The sequence below is a fragment of the Micromys minutus genome (assembly GCF_963924665.1).
Source record: "Micromys minutus genome assembly, chromosome: 17".
In the NCBI taxonomy this organism is placed as follows: Eukaryota; Metazoa; Chordata; class Mammalia; order Rodentia; family Muridae; genus Micromys; species Micromys minutus.
Window position 1 is genome coordinate 27,270,175 of NC_137952.1, and position 20,585 is coordinate 27,290,759.

General features: G+C 41.1%; 1 protein-coding gene across 1 annotated transcript in view; it reads left to right on the plus strand.

Annotated features, from left to right (window-relative positions):
- Positions 1 to 20,585, plus strand: part of RTF1 (RTF1 homolog, Paf1/RNA polymerase II complex component) — a gene marked incomplete at its 5' end in the record, with an annotated part of 54,568 nt that overhangs the window by 5,812 nt on the left and 28,171 nt on the right. Inside the window, 2 exons of the mRNA XM_080931033.1 lie at positions 11,389 to 11,499; positions 20,223 to 20,370. Of these exons, the coding sequence (XP_080787159.1) occupies positions 11,389 to 11,499; positions 20,223 to 20,370 (259 nt within the window). The remainder of the gene's footprint in view (positions 1 to 11,388; positions 11,500 to 20,222; positions 20,371 to 20,585) is intronic.

A 20,585-nucleotide genomic window follows, 5' to 3' on the forward strand; every position in this document is an offset into this window, starting at 1 on the left:
TACTCAGGCCAAAGCAGGAGAATCATAAGTTTAGGACCTGCTTGTAAGCTGAAGGCTAGACTGATTGGGCAACCTGGGTGAAACCATTTCAAAAGGCAAAAAGAGAGCTTGAGATAAGACTTAATGGTAGGGTGCTCACCAAGCATGCAGGAGGCTTTAGGTTCCAACCCCATACGGGGGGGGGGGGGTTATTTCTTCGATTAGACCCATTAGATATTTTCTAGGACCTCTTTTTAGCATATTGTATAAACCATTGATATAAAGCATCCTATAAATGTTTCCCATAAAAGTTGGGAAATTTAAAGCTAGGCTTTTTCTTAATTTTGTTTTACGTTAGTTAGAGGCAGATTTTGAAGGCTGTAATGAATTTGTGAGTGGCAGTGATAACTTGTGAAGTTTTAGGTTTGTATAATAATGTTACATATAGCTAGATGCAGCTTATTTACTAAATTATCTTTAGTTAGCTTTTATTTGGAAATGGTTGGAGGAGTGTGAAGTGTCTTGGCAGCTCTAATTCTCTCTCTCTCTCTCTCTCTCTCTCTCTCTTTGTGTGTGTGTGTATGTGTGTGTGTGTGTGTTTCTGTCTGTCTGTCTGTGTACCTATGTGTTCATTTTTGAGAGCAAACCTAGGCACTGAGCTCCATCTTCAACCCCTATACCAAAGCTTTTAAGAAAAATGTAAAACCCATTTAAAAACCTTTTTTTGTCTTTTCTTTATTTGCATAGGGAGCACGTGTGTGGAAACCAGAGTATATAAGTGGTTCTCTTCTTTCATGATGCAGGTTTTCAGGATCTGGGAACTGAATGCAGACTGTCAGGCTTGGAGGCAGCATGCTCCCTTTTCTGCTGAGCCATCTCACCAACTCAAAACTCATTTTAGACTGGGTCCTTCTATTTATTGTTCATTGAAGAGTAGAGATTGTTGCTTTTCAACAAGTGGGTTAAGTTAGATGAACAAGATGAAAGCGTTTGCCACCTTCAAGGACCTTACAGAGAGAGGTGGCAGAGAAAAGGCAAGACTTGGATTGCAGGTTATGAAGGAACGGTTGGTTTATGTCAGGCTTTATAAGCCTGATAAGATGTCATTTAAGCTGAGACCTGGAACAGATGTTAAGGAAAAGGAGATTAGGAGACTGAAGAATAAAGGGGAAGGTATTGTGTGTTCATTTTTGAGGAGCCAGCATGTGCACAAGAAGCCAGGTAGAAAAGGCTGATTGCCATTATGAAACTGAAAGAAACCCAGAGTGAAGAGCTGTACATGTGAAACTCAGAGTGTTTTTAGTACAGGATCTTATTGTGTAATTCAGGCTGGCCTTGAACTCAGAATAATCCTTTTCCCTTAGTCTCCTAAGTGCTGCCATTACAGATGCCGACCCACCTTACCTAGCTGTAGAAACACAAAATGTTTTAACTCTGAGGATGGAGAAGTTAAGTTGTCTTAGTTTGGGTTTAATTGCTGTGAACAGACACCATAACCAAGGCAACTCATAAAAGACAACATTTAGTCGAGGCTGGCCAACTGGCTCTGAGGTTCAGTCTTTTGTCATCATGGTGAGAAGCATGTCAGCCTCCAGGCAGGCTTGAGGCTGGAGGAGCTGAGAGTTTTGTTCCAAAGGCAAACTGGACATACTGAGCAGAGCTTCAAAGCCACCCCCACAGTGATGAACTTCCTCCAACAAGATTGCACCTAATAGTGCCACTTCCCATGGGCCAAGCATATTCAAACTTCCATGCAAGGTTATGGGTTACATTAAAAGTAAAGATGAACTTGAATAGAAATCATAAAATTTGTTGGATAAGTATTGTTTTAATAAACTTGTATTTCATGTATCTATATAATGGATATGTAACTTTTTTACTGTCAGCTGGGGTTAAAACAAATCCTTAGCCTCATGTAATGGCACACATCTAAAGTCCCATTACTCTTAGCAGAAGGGGAGGCCAGTTTCAACCATACAGTGAGATTTTTGTCTCCAAAGATCAAGGGGGAGCCTGTGAAGGTAAAGAGGTTCCTGCTACTAAGCCTAATGACCTGAATTTAATCTTTGGGAGAAAACCATCTCCTGAAATTTCAGAGGCAGGCTATGGCACTCAAGCCTATACACACACAGATAGGTAGGTGGATGGATTGATGGATAAATGGATGGATGGGGTGGGAAGGTAGATGGATGGATGAATGGATGAGGTAGGCAGATAAATAGACAAATGTAATTTTTGAAAAGTTACAAACCAAAGGGATGTGGAAGAGTGGTTCAGTAATTGAGTGCTGGCCTTGATTGTGTCACCCTCAAGACCCCTCCCCCACTCCCATCCCTACAAACTCGGGAGGAGAGGTTGGATAGTTTAATCTTTATCAATTGACTGAATTTAGAACCACCTACAAGAATCCAGTCCTGACTTCATACACCTGCAATACTATACTTGGGAGATTGAGGTAGGAAGATTAAGAAACTCAAAGTCATCCTTGGGCTCCATGAGCGTCTGTCAGAGAGTTGACTGAGGCGTGAAGCGCTACACTGGATTTGGGCAGAACCATGGGGAGGAAATGAGGAAGGCAGCAGAGCATCAGCAGGTCCTCTTCTTCCTGGCCCAATCTGACATGGGTGTCATGCCAGTTCTGCAATCTTTTAGACATTTTTAGAGCTCCATATTTTTTCCCATTTGTAATGACTTTGCTGGGAATTTGAAGGGAAAGTTGCCACATTGAGTGCTGGTTACGTGCAATTTAAAGGATTGTTAGACTGCTACTTTGGAAATTAGTACTTCAAAAGGACTTTGGTCTGATGAGGTGAGTTAAATCCCCGGGAAGCACATGGTAGAGAGAAGGATTAACAGCAGCACATTGTCTCTGACCTGCACATGTGCACCACGGCATGCATGTGTGTAGGGCATGCTGGCATGAAAACATGCACCATGGCATGCATGTGTGTAAGGCATGCTGGCATGAACACACACAACAAGCAAACAAGTAGTAAAAACAAGCAAACCCAGAACTTAACAGAAAAAGAAGGTTTTGGATGCAGGGTGGTCCAGACACGTAGCCAGCGACTTTGAACTTCTGATCTTTTGCCTATACATCATAAGTACTAAGATAATAAATAAGTGTGAGCCACCATGCCTGGTTTATGTGGTATGAGGGTTCAAACTATGATCTTACATTCTAGATAAGCATTCTGCTGGCTGAGCTCTATCTTTATCTCTCTCTCTCTCTCTCTCTCTCTCTCTCTGTGTGTGTGTGTGTGTGTGTGTGTCTGTCTTTCTCTCTCTCTTTTGGGAATTGACTCTTTCCACCACATGGGTCTCAGTGATGAACTTTGGTTGTCAGGCTTGGTGTCAAGCACCTTCACTCCTGAGCCATCGCTTCACCAAGCTCCACTTTCCTTTCCTTGTTCTTAGTAAATAACCAGTGTCCACTATTTGAATAACATTCCTCTGCCAGCATCTCTGTGAAAAAAATAATGCCAACAAACACCTTAAATACAACACTCTGGATTGTGGTTATTTTCCTAGCACCTCTCAGGGTCTTCCAGTTTCTCTTTATCCTAGTGGCTGCTTGCTTTGTTGGGCCACCATTACTTATCCTGACTGACTGACTGACTGCTTTACACTTCCACCCTGCCCCAAGTATTCCTGGAAAATTTGTGGATAGGTTACTCCTCTGCTTCAACCCATTTGGGATTTTTTGTCTGCCTTCAAACAGAACCCTACTCCTGTCCCTGCTTTGCAAACCTCTGATATGCTTTCTTTTTACTCTGACTTGCCTCATTTTATCACCCCTCCCTTGCTTAAACATCAGTGACAGTTTCTCTTTCAGTTTTCTGAGCCAATATTATCAGCTCTGTGGTCTTAGCTGTCCTAGAGGGCCTCCCTGGGGAACCCCATAGACCCTCATTTTCCCTCTAAAAGTTTCTAATTTGAGCCTTCAGAGAAGCTTCTCCTGCTCTCCTTGCTGCAGATCCCCCCCTCCCGTTCTTGATTTATTTTCTTCTTCACACTTAGCTTTGTCCATACTGATTTCTGTGTTTTCTTGACTGTCTCCTATTCTTGTTCTTAAATTGCATGAAGTTGTGGACGTTTCTTTTTTTTTTTCTTTTTTTTTTTTTTTTTTTTTTTTTTGGCTGTCATTTACCCTATGCTTGGAACATAATAGGTGCTGGTAGTAGGGTGTTCAAATATTTTAGTTTCCTGAACTGAGGTGTTTCTATGAGTGCAGCAGTTTCAGTGCTAAAAAATCAGGATAGAATCAGGGCAAATAATGCCTAACTGTTGGGTATTAGTTGTGTTTGTAGGATTAAGAAAAAAAATTGCTTAGCATTCAAATGAGTTTTGAAACCTCATGGATTTTATTCATATGCTTATCCTCTCTGCTTGCTTTATTCTTTTAAATATCGCGAGGATTGTGCCCAAGTACCTTAAAGATATTAGACAGATGCTTTACTACTGAGCTTTAGCCCCACCCCTTTTTCTTTTTAAGACAGGATCTTACTGTGTAGTGCTCACTGGCCTGGAATTTGTCATGCAGGAAGGACTCTACCTGTCTCTGCCTTTAGGTGCTGGGACAAAAAAAAATTGTGCCACTGCCACGCTTGACACCTGGCTTGTCATTTTGGGACAATCTCACTCAATTTCTTTCTTTTTTAAAAGAAGCAATTATTTTATGTATATGAGTACACTGTCACTCTTCAGACACACCAGAAGAGGGCATCTGATCCCATTACAGATGGTTGGGAGTCACCATGTGGTGGCTAGGAATTGAACTCAGGACCTCTGGAAGAACAGTCAGTGCTCTTAACCACTGAGCCATCTCTCCAGCCCCCTCACTAAATTTCTTAGGCTACCATTGAACTCTCTGGTAGCTTAGGAATTCCTTGAGTTTAAGATCCTCCTGCCACAAGCTCTGTACTGTCTCAGATTATTACTGTATGTTATCAATTCCAGTCTTTGCTTTATTTTAGGTCTCAATTTGTGCTAATTAAATGTGTCCTTTGAACAGTTATAAACATGCATTTCTTTGCAGACAGCTAGGCCTGTAGTAGATTGGGCCTAAGTAAGCACATCATGTTATCACCTCACATTGCATTCTCCTTAAGACATGTCAAGATGGAGGTGAAGGTCTTCACTGGATGAGATGAAACACAGGGAAGGTAGTGAAAGAGATCACTGGATTTCATGTGATCACCCGCATGGCATCATGGAGGGGTATAGGAGAAAGGCAAGATGGTGTGCCCCTTATATGTAGACATGTTTTGTATTAAACTGATACCAAATCAGTATAGATATCAACTTTTAAGTGAATCTAAGTAAATCACCCTTAATCTCTTCATGTTGAATGTGGAGAGATGGGTAACAGTTAAAAGCACTTGCTACTCTTCCAGAGGACCCAGGCTTGGTTACCAATATTCCTGTCAGGTGGTTCATAGCCGCCTGTAACTTTAGCTCCAGGGAATCTGACACCCTCTTCTGTCCTCTGCAGGCACACATACACAATGGCACACACACACATGACACATAGATACGCAACATGTAAATAAAAATAATAACAATATTTTTATTTGTTCAGTTTTGTAAAGACTTCTTATTGGCACATTAGCCATCTGTACCTGGAAGCCCTCATTAGGATATAAAGGACTAAGTCATAGAGTAGTTTGGGCAGGAGATCCCCTAAGTAGCATTGAGTACTAAGCTCCAGAAGTGGAGAGGGTGGATTTTATACTGTAAAGGTCTTTGTTGTCTCTACACTATTATAGCTAGTATTCTACACAAAGTGAGAGTGTAATTATTTGGTACATTGTCTCATTGATGGAGAGCCATTTGTTGGGTTTGTCTGTTTTTTTTTGGTTACAGGGTCTTGTTCTCTAGCCCAGGAGAGTCTGGAAATCCCAGGCAGGCCTCAGGCCTGTGTCAGTTTTCCTTCTTTAGTCTTCCAGGTGCTGAGGTTACAGATATATTTGCCATAAAGATTTTCATGCACAGGTTTGTGGAGATCAGAGGACAAATTGAGGTAGTTGATTCTGTCTTCTCAGTTCTGGGGATTGAATGTGGTTTTCAGGCTCAGTGGCTGGATCCTTTTACCTGCTGAGCCATTCTGCTAGCCCAGTTTTAGTAGTGTTTATAAATCTACTGAATGTAATAGCTACTGTTCCAGGGCAGGACTTGATTGCCAGCTATAGTTAAAAGTTCGTTCCTTTTTAATTGAATTAGGTTACTTCTTAGGGAGAAAGGGGTACTCAGCTCACAGTTTTGGAGGCTGGAGGGCACCAACATGGTACAGATTCAAACTTCATCACATCTTGGTTAGAGACATGAATAACCATGTGTCTGTTTGCTCACAAAGCTGTCAGGATTCAGTCATGAGTTGTAGCTTTCTAAAGCTCCACTTAGGCATATCATAGCCAAATCAGATTCCCTTCCTCTTAATACCATCAAGTAATTCTCTGTGGGTTAAACCACTGCAAGAAGCTGGGTGTTTTGGCACATGCACAGTCCTAGTACTTGGTAGGCAGGTCTCTGTGAGTTCTAGGCCAGCCAGGGCCAGATAGTGACAGTCTGTCTCAGAATAGAAACAAACCACTGGGAGAGTTCAGTGAACAAAGCACATTCAGACCACAGCACAAGTGTATCCAAATTCCTGTTGTAATGAGTTGATGTTAAAAATGGAATTCTACAGTACTCATAGTGATGCAAGATTGTTTAGCAGGTATAGGTGCCTGCTGCCAAGCTTGACAACCTGAATTAGATCTCTGATGCTCAGGTGAAAGTCCTGATGGAAGGAGAGAACTGACTCTCACAGCTTGTCCTTTGACCTCTGCAATCTTTCTGTGCATATGCACACACACAAATAAATGTAATAAAAATTTTAAGGTTGGCCAGGCGGTGGTGGTGCACACCTTTAATCCCAGCTCTTGGGAGGCAGAGGCAGTCGGAGTGTGAAGCCAGCCTGGTCTACATAGTGAGTTCCAGGACAGACAGGGCTATACAGAGAAACCCTGTCTCAGAAACCCCAAATAATGATAATAATAATAATGGTAATAATAGTAATAAATATAAAAATTTAAGTTTATAATTTTGCTTTTAGGACAAAAGGTAATAGTAAAGGGAATCAACAAATTCACATACAATCCTATTTTTAGATTTTATTCAAGTGAATACAAACTATGAACATGAAATTTCCCCACTAATGGAAACAGTCCAAGTTTTTTTCATCTGGTAGGGGATAATACGCTGAGGTACATTCATGCAGTGGAATGAAGTTTACTATTTAAAATGGACAAACTGGGGCTGGAGAGACAACTCCGGGGTTAAGGGCACTTAGTACTCTTGCAAAGGACCCAAGTTCAGTTCACAGAACCCCATGCAGGCAACTACCAGCTGACTCCGGGGGATCTGATGCTGCCCTCTTCTGGACTCCACAGGCACCTGCACTCACATGTGCACAAACTCACACAAACATACATATATACACATAATTTAAAATAATAAAATAGGGCTGGGGAGATGGCTCAATGATTAAGAGCATTTGTTGCCCCTGCACAGGATCTGGATTCTGTTCCCAGTATCCACATGGTATCTGTAGGTGTCTGGTACTCCTGTTCCAGGGAATCCAAGATTCTCTTTAGATCTCCTTAGGTACCCATTTGGTGGTATGCATATGTACATGCAGGCAAAACACTCATGCCCATAAAATAAATCAAAAAAATCTTTTAAGCATTGTAGATGCTTCAATTCTACATAGAACAGAGAACAAAATAATCACAATAAAAACAGGAGCTAGAGGGACCAGAAAGGGAGAGAGGAGGGGAGGAGAAAAAGGGAAGGCAGGAACAGGTATTGGCAGGCAGGAGAGAAATACAGATTAAAAGCACATAGCAGTGGGAGATGGGGAACTGGGGGTAGCCACTAGAAAGTTCCAGATGCCGGGGAAGCGAGAGGCTCCAGGACCTAATGGTGATAACTTTAGCATGCCCAAAAGAAAGACAGAGACAAAAACTGGAACAGAGACTGAAGGAGAGGCCATCCAGAAACCCCCACACCTAGGGATTCATCTGTCTGTAGACACCAGCTCTGCACACTGTTGCTGATGCCAAGAAGCGCTTCCCGACAGGAGTCTGTTATGGATGTTGCCTGAGAGGTTCTACCAGCACCTGGTCAATACAGATGCAGATACTTGCAGCCAGCCGTTAGACTGAGCCCAGGGACCCCAATGGCAGGGCTAGGGGAAGAACTGAAGGAGCTGAAGGGAATTGCAACCCTATTCAAAGAACAGTGTCAACTAATTGAATCAACCTGAGCTTCCAGGGACTAAACCACCAACCAAAGAGGGTGGTTTAGTGGAGCCATGGCTCCAGATACATCTGTAGCAGAGGATGGATGATCTTATCTGACATCAGTGGGAGGGGAGGGAGGCTTGAAGCCCCAGCATAGAGGGATGCTAGAGTAGTGAGGCAGAAGTGGATGAGTGGGTGGCAGAGCACCCTCATAGAGGCATAGGGGATGGAATGAGGGGGGGGTTGTAGAGGGGTAATTGAGAAGGGGGATATCATTTGAAATGTAAACTAATAAAATGATTTTTAAAAAGAGATAGACTACTGTTTACATGTTGCAATATGGATGAATGTCATGTGTATAATTCTAAATGAAAGAAGCCATATTCCTACCAGTAAAATGATGGTGAACATGCTTGCTGCCAAGCCTGATAACCTAAGTTTGATCCCCAGGACCCACATGGTAGAAGGAGAGAACAGACACTCAGAAGTTGCCCTCTGAGCCATGGGCTCACTTTTTTACACACACACACACACACACACACAATTTACAACAGAAATAAGCTGTACTCAAAGCAGCTTCAGACTACATGATTTCATTCTTGTACCAGTCTCTAATGGGCATATCTATCAAGATAGAAAATGTAAAAACGTATCTGTGGTTATCGGAAGAGTAGGAGAAGAAAGGAAGAGGAGATTTAGAGGGATGGTAGGAACCTATATATTGATTTGGTAGTGTTAAACTGTATATTTGTTGTTTCTTAGAACCATATATGTGAATGATTCCTTGAGTCTTTTTGGTTGGTTGGGTGGGCGGGTGCTTGGTTGTTTTGTTGTTTGTTTGTTTTGTTTTTTATTTTTTTAATGATTATTAAAATTTTATTTAATATATATGACTGCACTGTAGACACACCAGAAGAGGGCACAGGATCCCATTACAGATGGTTGTGAGCCACCATGTGGTTGCTGGGAATTGAATTCAGGACCTCCGGAAGAACAGTCAGTGCTCTTAACCACTGAGCCATCTCTCCAGCCCTGGATTTTGCTTTTTTGACCTTTTTTTTTTTTTTTTTTTTTTTGAGACACAATTTCTCTGTGTAGCTCTGGTGTCCTGAAACTTGATTTGTAGACCAGGCTGGCTTCAACATAGACCCACCTAGTTCTACCTCCCAAGTGCTGGAACTAAAGGCATATGCCACCATGCCCAGCTACTTTGCTTAAAGCATTAAGCATAAATATTATACTATGCATTTGATCTATAGGAATTACCTCTGGTTAAAAGAGGGGTGTTCTTGTGACTTCTAGGCTTGTCAGAATCTGGTATGCTTGTTCTCCAGTGTCATGAGAAGAGTGACAGACATCTCATGACTGCTTATGAAGAAGTGTGCCAGCTGTTAATCTCAGGTCGTTCTCTCATCTGGCCAAGGAAGGACAGTACTCCTAAAATAGAAAGAGACTGGCAGAAGAAAACAGGTGCTTTGTAGCAGTCTAGTGCTTTACAGTCTGTCCTGCATTTCCCTTCTAATTGCATAGCTCTATGGTCATCAAGGATCATTACTGCCAGTATCAATTAATTGCACCTTCTTTGGCATAGCAGAAAATGTTTTAGACTAGTAAATCATGACGGCAGCAGGAGCCAGGAGTCCATTGCCAGGTTCAGATCCTGTGCTCTTATGGGCTAGCTGTCACTCAGTGCATTATACAGCTTAGTGACGTCACTTAACTTGTCTTGCTCCAGATGCTACTGTAAAAAATGTGTATATAGGGCTGAAGGTGGCCCAGTGGTTAAGAGCACTGGCTGCACTATCCCCAGCACCCACATGGTAGCTCACAACTTTATTGCTCCAGTTCCAGGGGATCCAAAACCCTCACACAGACAAACATATGCAGGCAAAACACTAATGCACATAAAATAAAAATAAATAGACCAGTTTTTAAAATGTGTGTGTAAAATAGTGTGTATGTTTAATGCATGTGTGTAGGCTGGAATACATGGTGAAGTCAGAGGTCAGCTTCATGAAATCTCTTCTCTCTTCTCACTTTTACATGGGTTCTGAGGACTAAAGTCAGGTCATCAGGCTTTTACAGCAAGCACTGGGCCATCTCACTAGTCCTCCAGATGCTTCTTTAGCTTTAAATGGGGATGATAACAATACATATTGAGGGTTGCAGTGAAGAGTAAGTGTCAGATGCTGAGAGACGTCTGACATCTAGTAAGAACAATCTAATTGTCAGCTGGTATTGTTATTGCAGGGAGTGGAACCAGTGACCCTTTGTCATGTCTTTTAATAATTGGACTGAGTATATGGGAGGAGTAATGGGAAACCACATGACAGCAGACATCTACCACCACCACCATCACCCTTTGTATTTAAATCACCAAGACAGGGGAGAGATAGTAAGAGTGTTGGGACTGTTGGAATAGAATTCTGACCAGCATCCTGTTTATTTTGTGACTCTGGACTATATACTTCAGAAATAAACCTCCTTTTTTGTTTTACATTTTCTTTTTTTTTAAGATTTATTTATTTATTATATATAAGTACACTGTAGCTGTCTTCAGACACACCAGAAAGGGCATCAGATCTCATTACAGATGGTTGTGAGCCACCATGTAGTTCCTGGGATTTGAACTTAGGACCTCTGAAAGAGCAGTCAGTGCTCTTAACCACTGAGCCATCTATCCAGCCCATGTTTTACATTTTCAAAATATAAATTGACCTCAGTAACATAGAGTTTGTAAGTTTATTAGATCTATGGAAGACAACAAAAGATCCTTGGGGTATTGACTCTCTGTCATTTAAAACATGAAGCAGATTATCTTTGCAAACAGTTTTTGCCATTCAGTATATTTGGTCAGTACTTAGCAGTTTAGAGAGGAATCTGAAAGTTTGAAGGTAGCTTCAGTTCCACTTCCTCAGTTTCACTCCCTCAAATAAGGACAGATTTTGGAACTTAAGTTTGCATGTGAATTTTGATAATCTGTCTCTGCTCATGTGTTCAGTGCTTATGGATGTGTACTTCAGGAGAAAGTACAGGTATGTTAAAAAAATCACAGGGAGAATAGGCATTTCATTATACTTTTCTGTTGAGCAAAACTGATCTGTGACCCTTTCTACCCAATTAGGAGCTCTTGTCCCTGGCAAAACGGAAGCGCAGTGACTCCGAGGAGAAGGAGCCTCCTGTGAGCCAGCCTGCAGCCTCGTCAGATTCAGAGACATCCGACAGTGATGATGAGGTGGGTGTGGAGGAGTTAGGCCTGTGTGATTGGTAAGCATTTGCTGAAGATTCCTGACTTTGTGTTGCTGATTTCTCTGCTTCCTTAAACCAAGACCTATAAGAACTTGGTAGGAAAAATAAATTGTGTGAGCAAATTATCATGACCATTCTCTATTGTAGAAGGAGCAAACATTAGTCTTCTTCTTCTTCTTCTTCTTCTTCTTCTCCTCCTCCTCCTCCTCCTCCTCCTCCTCCCCCTCCCCCTCCCCCTCCCCCTCCCCCTCCCCCTCCTCCTCCCCCTCCCCCCCTCCCCCTCCCCCTCCCCCTCCCCCTCCCTTTCCTCCTCCTCCTCCTCCGTAAAAGATTGATTGATTGATTGATTGATTGATTGATTTGAGTGCTTTATCTCTATGCCAGAAGAGGGCATCAGATCCCAGTATAGATAGTTGTGAGCCACTATGTATTTCCTGGGAATTGAACTCGGGACCTCTGGAATTGATAGTCCTCTTAACCACTGAGTCATCTCTCCAACCCCGCCCCCAGTCATTTTTTTAAAAGTCATCTTTTAATAGTGCTTTTATGTTAGAAAATAAGTTCTAAGTCAGGCATTATGATGCATGCCTATAATTTTAGTATTCAGGAAGCTAAAGCAGTGGGATCATGAGTTCAAGGCCACCCTGAGTTATATAAGAGAAAATTACACAGAAAAAATGTATATGCCAAATTGTCCAGTAGCAAAAGCAAAGCTTTGAAAGACTGACTTTGGGTGGAAGACAGGGATATGTGTTCTCTCCATTGACTTAGAGAATGTTTCCTCTGTGTGGGTCCCTGTACTGAGGGAGGGTGGCAGGGCAGGAAAGACTGTCCTTTCATTCAATCTCCTCTACAGTCTAAGAGAATGCTTTTAACAGTAAACTTAAAAATGTTTATTTAATAACATGAAGTTTAATCAACATAAATAGTATATAAATTGAATGCTGCATATAATATATAGTAATATTCTCTTAGTATTAAATAATTCAATAGACCTAAAATTGCTTTCTACAGCGAGAGGTAGTAAATGTTTATTTATTTTTTTTGCCAGTGCTAATCTATTATAAAATTTGGGAGGCCTATGAACTAATTTGATTTTGAGTTTTGAGTTTTTAGTGTATTAACAATGCAGAAAACTGTTTTATTGCTGTTTGTTTTGAGTGGTGTCTTCCTCTGCTGGAGCCTTGGTTGGCTGGGAGCTCACTATCCAGCTGAGGCTGGCCTTAAAGCCCTGAGCCTCCTGTCTCTACCTCCCAAATTCTTAGGTTAGAGGCTTGTACCACCACCCTGCCCTTCATCCTTCCTGACTTCCACAGGATTGAAAATGTGTTAAGTAAATTGTGTCCTAGTGAATCTTTATAGTTAGGGTTCCATTTTGTTCTACTTACATACATATTTTGTACCTTAGCCAAGCATGGTGACTTTAACATTGGAGAGGCTGAGGCAGGAGAATTTTGAATTTGAAACTAGCTGGAACTGTGTACCAAGATCCTCTCTCAAACCAACAAAACCTCTTAAACAAAACAAAACAGTTCATTACTCTTTACCTCCGCTACTTATGTATTTAAGGGAGAAAAGGCTTGATGTTAGGCTACGCCCTGTCTACCATGGAAAGAAATTTGGAGTGGCTTTTCCCTCTCTGAGATTGTTCTTTTAAGTTTCTTTAAATTGTGTATCTGTGTGCATTTGTGCACTTGAGTGCAAGTGCCTGCAGGGAGGAGAAGCCAGCATTAGATTCCCCTAAGATGCAGTTACAGGTGCTTGTAACTTCCTGATGTTGGGGCTGAGAATGAATACCAACCCTTGTCATAGCAGCAAAGCCTTGTTAACCACTTAGCCATTTCTTCAGCAACTCATAAAATGTTTTTAATCTCTGCTGCTCCCCCTACCCCCACTCCTCCCCCCACCCCCGCTTATTGTACAGGCTTATTGTAGCTCAGTGTGATTGATGGGTAATAGCAAGTTCTTTGTTAACTATTTTGAAAGACATCTTTCCACCTAGAACAGTATAGAGCACTTCAGAGTTAGAGCAAATGTTTTACTACTTTGGATAGTTAGAGGTCATAAAATCTTTTTTCTATTTTACCATTTTTCATTCTACTCTGGCACTAGAGAACACAGTAATAGCATCATGATCCGGAATTAAGCTTGCTGTAGATAGTTTAGGTTGGGTAGGGACTTCTTGGGATTCATGAAATATGAAATTTGAGATAGGGGCTGTTGTCTTTTTTTCCTTTGCCATAATGAATGTGCATTCACACATCTGTCTGGGTAGAAATAGTACTGTACTGTATTGTTTCTACTTTCAGTGAAATAGAACAAACATCTGCCAGAAGCTTCCTGAAGTTTTAAAAATATGCTCCTTTATTTTTTTCTATTTGTTTATTTGTAGGTCTGATGCGGCAGTCTTCCTGCCTCTACCTCCCAAGTGCTGGGATAATAATTATGAGCCACCATACCTGGATACTTTTGTAATTAGTTAGACGTGAATATACCATAAAGAAATGTATTGGTCCTCTTAGATTTCATAGTTCAGAAAATTGATGAGAACAGTTCATTTTAAGTTTTTAAAATTTTTATTTATTATTTATATGAATGAGTCTATTGTATGCATGGGTACCCTTACCATGATGCGAATGTCAGAGGACAATTTATAATAAGAGTTCTTTACTTCCTCTTGTGGGTTTCAGGAATTAAACTCTGGTCACCAGGCTTGGTAGCACATGTCTTTACTTGCTGAGCCACAAACCAAGAACAGCTAATTTAAAAGGTCAGTGGGAGTTTGATATGGGGCCACAACTTGTAATCCAGCACTTGGGAGGTAGAGGCAACATGATCAGGAGTTCAGGTCATCTTTGCCTACATATAAAGTTCAAGGCCAGTCTAATTGCATGAGACCCAATCTTGCAGGGGCTTGGTGAGGGCGTTCATGAGTAGTTTATCACAGGAGTAAAGCACTCTGATTTAGAGCAAGAGAATAGCTACTTGATTGATACAGAGATGGGACATGGAGAGAAATTGTGACAGTTTCCCATTTAGAGAAAAATATATACAGTAGACAGAAAGTATAAGAGCCAGTGGGTGAGGGAATAAGTGGATGTTCTGTGTACAATAATTTTTAAGGGGAAACCATAAGTTTAATAAATATATTGATGCATTATTTGGGATAAAGATTCTTGAGATACAATAAAGATTAGCAAGGCCTTTTCAGTTTCATATGAACCAAGCCTCAGAAACTGGAAAGAACACTTGAAAGTCATAATACTTTGACTTTAGCACACAAAACGGTGGAGAAAAACAACCTTAGTGGAAATTCTGACTTTCCTGGAACTTGCTGTATAGACCATGCTAGCCTCAAGTTTACAGAGGTCTGCTTCTACCCCCTGGATGTTGGGATTAAATGAGTGACCCACCACTTCATGTTGTTTTGTTTTGGCTTTTCAGACAGGGTTTGTTATGTCAAAGGCTGGCTTGAAATTCACTATGTAGCCAAAAAGGAACTTGAGCAATTTTATAATTTTTATTTTTTTAATTATGTGTATGTGCGGTGTATGGGTGTGAGTGCAGTTCTGGCAGAATCTAGAGACATCAGGTCAGGAACTGGACTTATACCCTCATGTGAGTGTGAGAACAGTGTGTACTTCACTCAATGGGCCCTCTCTCCAGCCTACGGTGAACGTCTGCTCTTCATGTCTCTGGTTATGATCTGCTGAAGATCAGAACCTAGGCTTCCACTCTACCTACTGAGTTCCTCCCACAGCTAGAACATGGTGTATAATGAGAGGGAAACCTTTGTTACTCTGTTTTCTTTTACTCTCGTGTCACCCATAGTAAGCAGTCAAGTCACTGGTCACTTGTATTTTATACACAAGAAACAGACACGGGTTAAATGCTTGGCTCTTTTCCAGTTCTTTCCACCCAGTTCCAGCACTGTTAGTACCTAGCTGTTATTCTTTAACACTATTTACTTGGCATTTTTCTATTTCATATATAAATTTAATTTAGAACCAGCATGGAGACCTATGCCTATAATCCTGTGCTGAAAGTTAAGGCAGGAGCTTGTCCTTGGCTATGTAGTGAATTTGAAGCCAGTCTAGGCTATATGAGACCCTGGCTCAAGGGTTTGGGGGAGGGGATGTTAGCTCAAAGAGTTTCTGTTCTGTATCCCAAGACCTAGGTGTATAGGTATTTTTGCCTCGTAGAGATGATGTCTGAAATCTTGAAGTTTCTTTGTTCTCCTGCCTCCAGCATATCCACAGTACTTAGTGTGTCAAGGCTGCCAAGTCTGAAGCAGCCACTTCCATTTTGTGTTTCATCCCATCTTTTGTCTGAGTGTTTGAAACTGCTTGTAACATCCACATACCCTCAGGATGATATGGGGTAGTATAGTACACACCTTATGATTTGTTATTTAACTGCTGCCCATTAAGCTGTTACCTCAGGTCACGCTGCTGAATAAGAAATGTGTTCCCTCTGGCCTTTATCTTGGGCTTCCTTTGCTGCATATTTATGTAATCACTTGCCTGGTATTATATGAGCTAACATACCAGTAGGATGTGAGAATGTATGAGAGACCTGACTGACAACCTAATTCTCCTTCTTTCTTTGGTGGTTTGTGGTAGCTCTTATTAGGGATGCTCTGGTCTCTGTTCTCAAAGTTCAGGTGTGAACAGGGTCTTGGCAGTGGCATAAGCTTGCATTTACACTTCAATTTCTCTGATCCTTGTAATCTTCAGGGAAAAAAAAGTAAAGAACACACCAAAGTTCAGAAAACACGACTTTTTTTAGATACCTCTCTTGTAGCTGTTAGTATCTAACCCTCCTGCCAAACACCCAGTTCATATAAAAATTCCATGATGCTTCAGGTCTTAGAGATCATCTGGACTCCTGCATTTTTCATATCAGAAAATAGAGGCTTGAACTCTTGACAGGTAGCAACAGAGCTACATTTCACTACTGCCTCAGTTCCCGAGCAAGTCATAAAATACAGCTCATTTCTTTACTTTGTTCTTCCTGGAGAAAACATCAGAACACCAATTCTGTTTGCCTTCACTCCATTTAATGTTTCACTCTGACTTTATTTGTCCTCTGTTGGGAGTCAGGAGAATAAGGGGTTTGAAGAGACAGGTGAGCAGTCTCTAGCATAAAGGTTGGAATAAGATATTTCTGTATTGTCTCTCTTGCCACAAAGTCTTGACTGTCTTCCTTTATACTTTAATAGAATCTGTATTTTGGGGCTGGAGAGATGGCTCAGTGGTTAAGAGCACTGACTGCTCTTCCAGAGGTCCTGAGTTCAATTCCCAGCAACCACATGGTCGCTCACAACCATCTGTAATGGGACCCAATGCCCTCTTCTGGTGTGTCTGAAGACAGTTACAGTGTATGTACTACACATATTCTTAAATAAATAATTGTTTTAAAAAAAGAATCTGTAATTTGGGAGAGTGGGTGTTCCACTAATATTTAATATATGTGCTTATGCCAAAAAACATAGGAGTGTGTTTTATAGGTTTTAATGTAAAATACTACAAATACGATCTAACTCTCCAGGGGCCAAAAAAACCAAAAATCTTTGGATGGTTATTAGAACTCTTTGAGTCTTCCTGAAATTCTCGGGTTTTAAGTAGAAATACAAAGATTCTCTGCAGTTAGGTACTGGGAACTGAACACAAGGCTTTGTACTCCGACAAGTGTTTTATCATCAGGTGCACACCTTCAGCTGGAAATTTGTTTTGTTTTGTGTGCATTTATGTGTCCAGGCATGAGCCATATAACACATGTGGAGGTCGGCACAGTTTTCAGGACTTGGTTCTCTGCTCCCATTATGTGGGTTCTTGAGATTGAACTCAGGTCATTAAGCTTGGCAGTAGGTTCCCTTACCCCACAGAATCATTTCACTGGCTCCAGAAATTTATTTTTAGGCATTCTAATTCCCCTAAAGGGTCACGGATTGCACTGATTGGCTATTTTCCTTCGATGTTATGGAGGTCCCTGAGTCAGGCTCATGGTGTGGGTTGAGGGTGCAGTTTTGTATCTTCTTTTTTAAATTGTTGGAAAGCCAGTACCCTTTTCACAGCAAAAAGCCCTCTTTAAAATAAGCATTTAAATTTCTTCAGTTTCAACCCCTGTCTTTTTTGTCCCTCTCCATAAAGAAATGCTTTATGCAACAGATGGGAGGCAGTTGCTGGGATCATGCCTAGGCAGAGAGAAAGAGAGCAGAGGACATGGAAGCCAGTGGCTCCACTAGTGTGCCTTGACTTTAGGTAGTTTTTGCTCTCTGGTCAATGCCCACCTCCCCAAGGAATTTGGAGTTTGGCTCTGTTTACATTAGAAACCCGCACCTGTAGCAAAAATAGACCTAGACACTCTGATTCATATGTGACCCTGACAGCTCAACCTTTTATTCTAAACTGCCTCACATTTCTTTTGAGGGGTCCAGAGTGCCCGGACACTGCTTGGGAAAGGTGGATTGAGGCCATTTTCCTGAGAGTACATACAGAGTATTGTGTACACTTTTGTGCTGTTTCTTGTAACAGAATCGATGCAACCATATACATTATTGATTCTAATATTGTCTGCATAGAAAATCGATGTAATTTTAGCTCAGTTAACAAAAATTGAACATTGTGGACTGTTTTGAATTCTTTTACACTGACTTGAAAAATCATTTTTCTTAAGGATTAAAAATTAGAAATGCCTGAAACTTGAAGTTTAAGAGAAAATTACAGTTTCTTTCTAGAATATGGTCTAGGGGTTCAAATGCAAATTTACCCATACCAGTCACTATTTACTCACATAATATTTTATCTCAGAGCATGTGATTGCTTTATTTTTATCTAACATTGAATGAAAAAGTAAATGACAGTGAAAGTGATTGTATCACAGGTATAGCTCAGCATTTAGGAGGAGTGCCAGTTTGAGCGCTCTGTAGGAAGACTTGATCTTTAAAACAAAACCAATCATCTTCAACGGTGTCTTTATCAAGATGTAGTAAGAGTGTGGATCTTAGAGATAGCCTCTGTGGGGAATGAATAAGATGGCTACTTCTCCAGAATTAGCAAAAAAAAAAAAAAAAAAAAAAAAAAAAAAAACAAAAAACAAAAAACAAAAAAAACCTGTCCATCATAACTGTACTGATCCTAGGTGAACTAGGAACAAAGATGCTGTATTTTTGCTAAATAGTGGATGTAGAAATTTTAGATTACAGAATGGAATAGTCTGTGCTGATGAAAGGGTCATAATTTAGTGCACAGTCCTTGTAGAATGAAAATTAAAAAGTAGATTGTAAATCATCACTTTTGTTTTTCAACTAAAGTCATTCTAAAACAGCAGGTTAAAATATCAAAAGCTAGAATTGCAAGAATGTGCTGCCTTTTTTTTTTTTTAAGATTTATTTAATTTTTTTATAGATGAGTACACTGTCACTTTGTCAAACCAGAAGAGGGCATCAGATCCCATTACAGATGGTTGTGAACCACCATGTGGTTGCTGGGAACTGAACTCAGGACCTCTGGAAGAGTGGTCAGCACTCTTGACTGCTGAGCTTTTGCTCCAGCCTGCTGCCTATTATTTTAATGACCAAATTGCAGGTTCCTTAAGTTTAGAAGTTCAGAATCTCATATTTATGATTTAATGAAACACTGCTATATCATAATCCAGATGACTTTAAAAAAACATGTATGGGTGTTTTGCTTGCATGTATGTGTTGCATGTGCAGGGTGCCAGGTGCCATGGAGGTCAGAAAATTGCAGTGGATTTCCTAAAATTGACTCAGCTCATGGCTGTGATCTACCATGTGGATGCTAGAAACTAAACCTCAATTCTCTGAGGTTTTGAGTCCTTTCCAGTCTCCAGTCTTTATGAGATTACAGTCAGTAAAGCGCCTGCTGTGCAGGCATAAGACAGGAGTCCATCCCTAACACCCACATAAAAGCTGGAGGTGCATGTCTATAACTCGACCACTGGGGGCAATGAAGACAGACGCTCAGTCCCACCAATCTCAGTGGGATCAGTAGAGAAACAGACATTTGACATTGACCTTTGGCTTGTATATGCACAAGCATACAGATGATCTCACATCTACATGTCCTTTGCACTACCCACAGCAAAGTAAAGAAAACACCAGGAAGCTGCAGCCACTGGAGCCACAGTGTATTTATGAGTTAGTTCTCTGTTCCAAATCTGGTTCACAACTAGCAATGTGACTTAGTGCTTGTCTGTGTGACTGAATTAGGTCTTCTGCAAGAACAATATGGACTCGTAACTGTTGAGCTGTCTCTCCAGCCTCACAGTCCAGATTGTTTTTAACGAGATTCAGTATTCAGACTTAACAGTCTAACTTTACTTACTGCTTCCTTGGAGTTGCCAATTCTGTTCATGCCAAAGGGTGGCTCTTGTCCTTTCTCCCTGTGTTTTTTGTCATTTTCTCCTTCTTCCCGAGACCCACATGAGTGCTCAGCTGTCCTGGGTACTCTAACCCAGCATGCCAATCCTCAGCATTTGGTGCCATCTCTACCACAGAAAACAGGAAAAGTTATTTTCTCTTGGTTTTGTGTTTGTTTTTAAAAACAGTTTCACTATGCAGCTCAGGACTAGCTTCAAACTCAGAATGGTCCTGCCTTCCCTTCAAAAGTACTGGTATTATGAGCATGTATCATGTCATTAAAGTGCCTAGTCCTATTTCAATTCTCCTTTTTCCCCTCCTTATAGTGGACATTTGGGAGCAATAAAAATAAGAAGAAAGGAAAAGCCAGAAAAGTAGAGAAGAAAGGAGCCATGAAGAAGCAAGCCCACAAAGCTGCCTCCTCGGGCAGTTCAGACAGAGACAGCTCAGCTGAGAGCTCAGCCCCCGAGGAAGGTGAGCCCAGCACCCAGCCCAGGAGGAGTCGTGAGAAGGGAAAAGGAAGGGGACTGTGGGTCATTAATACCAAAGGGTTGGTTAGGCTGCTGAAGTGTGACTGTAGATCTCTTGCATTAGGCTCCTCTCAATCTTGACTACTTTCTCTTCTTTTTTTTCTGGGAAATATTTGGTCTGATTGAGGAGGGAAATCTTTGGAACAGATACCAAGTCCC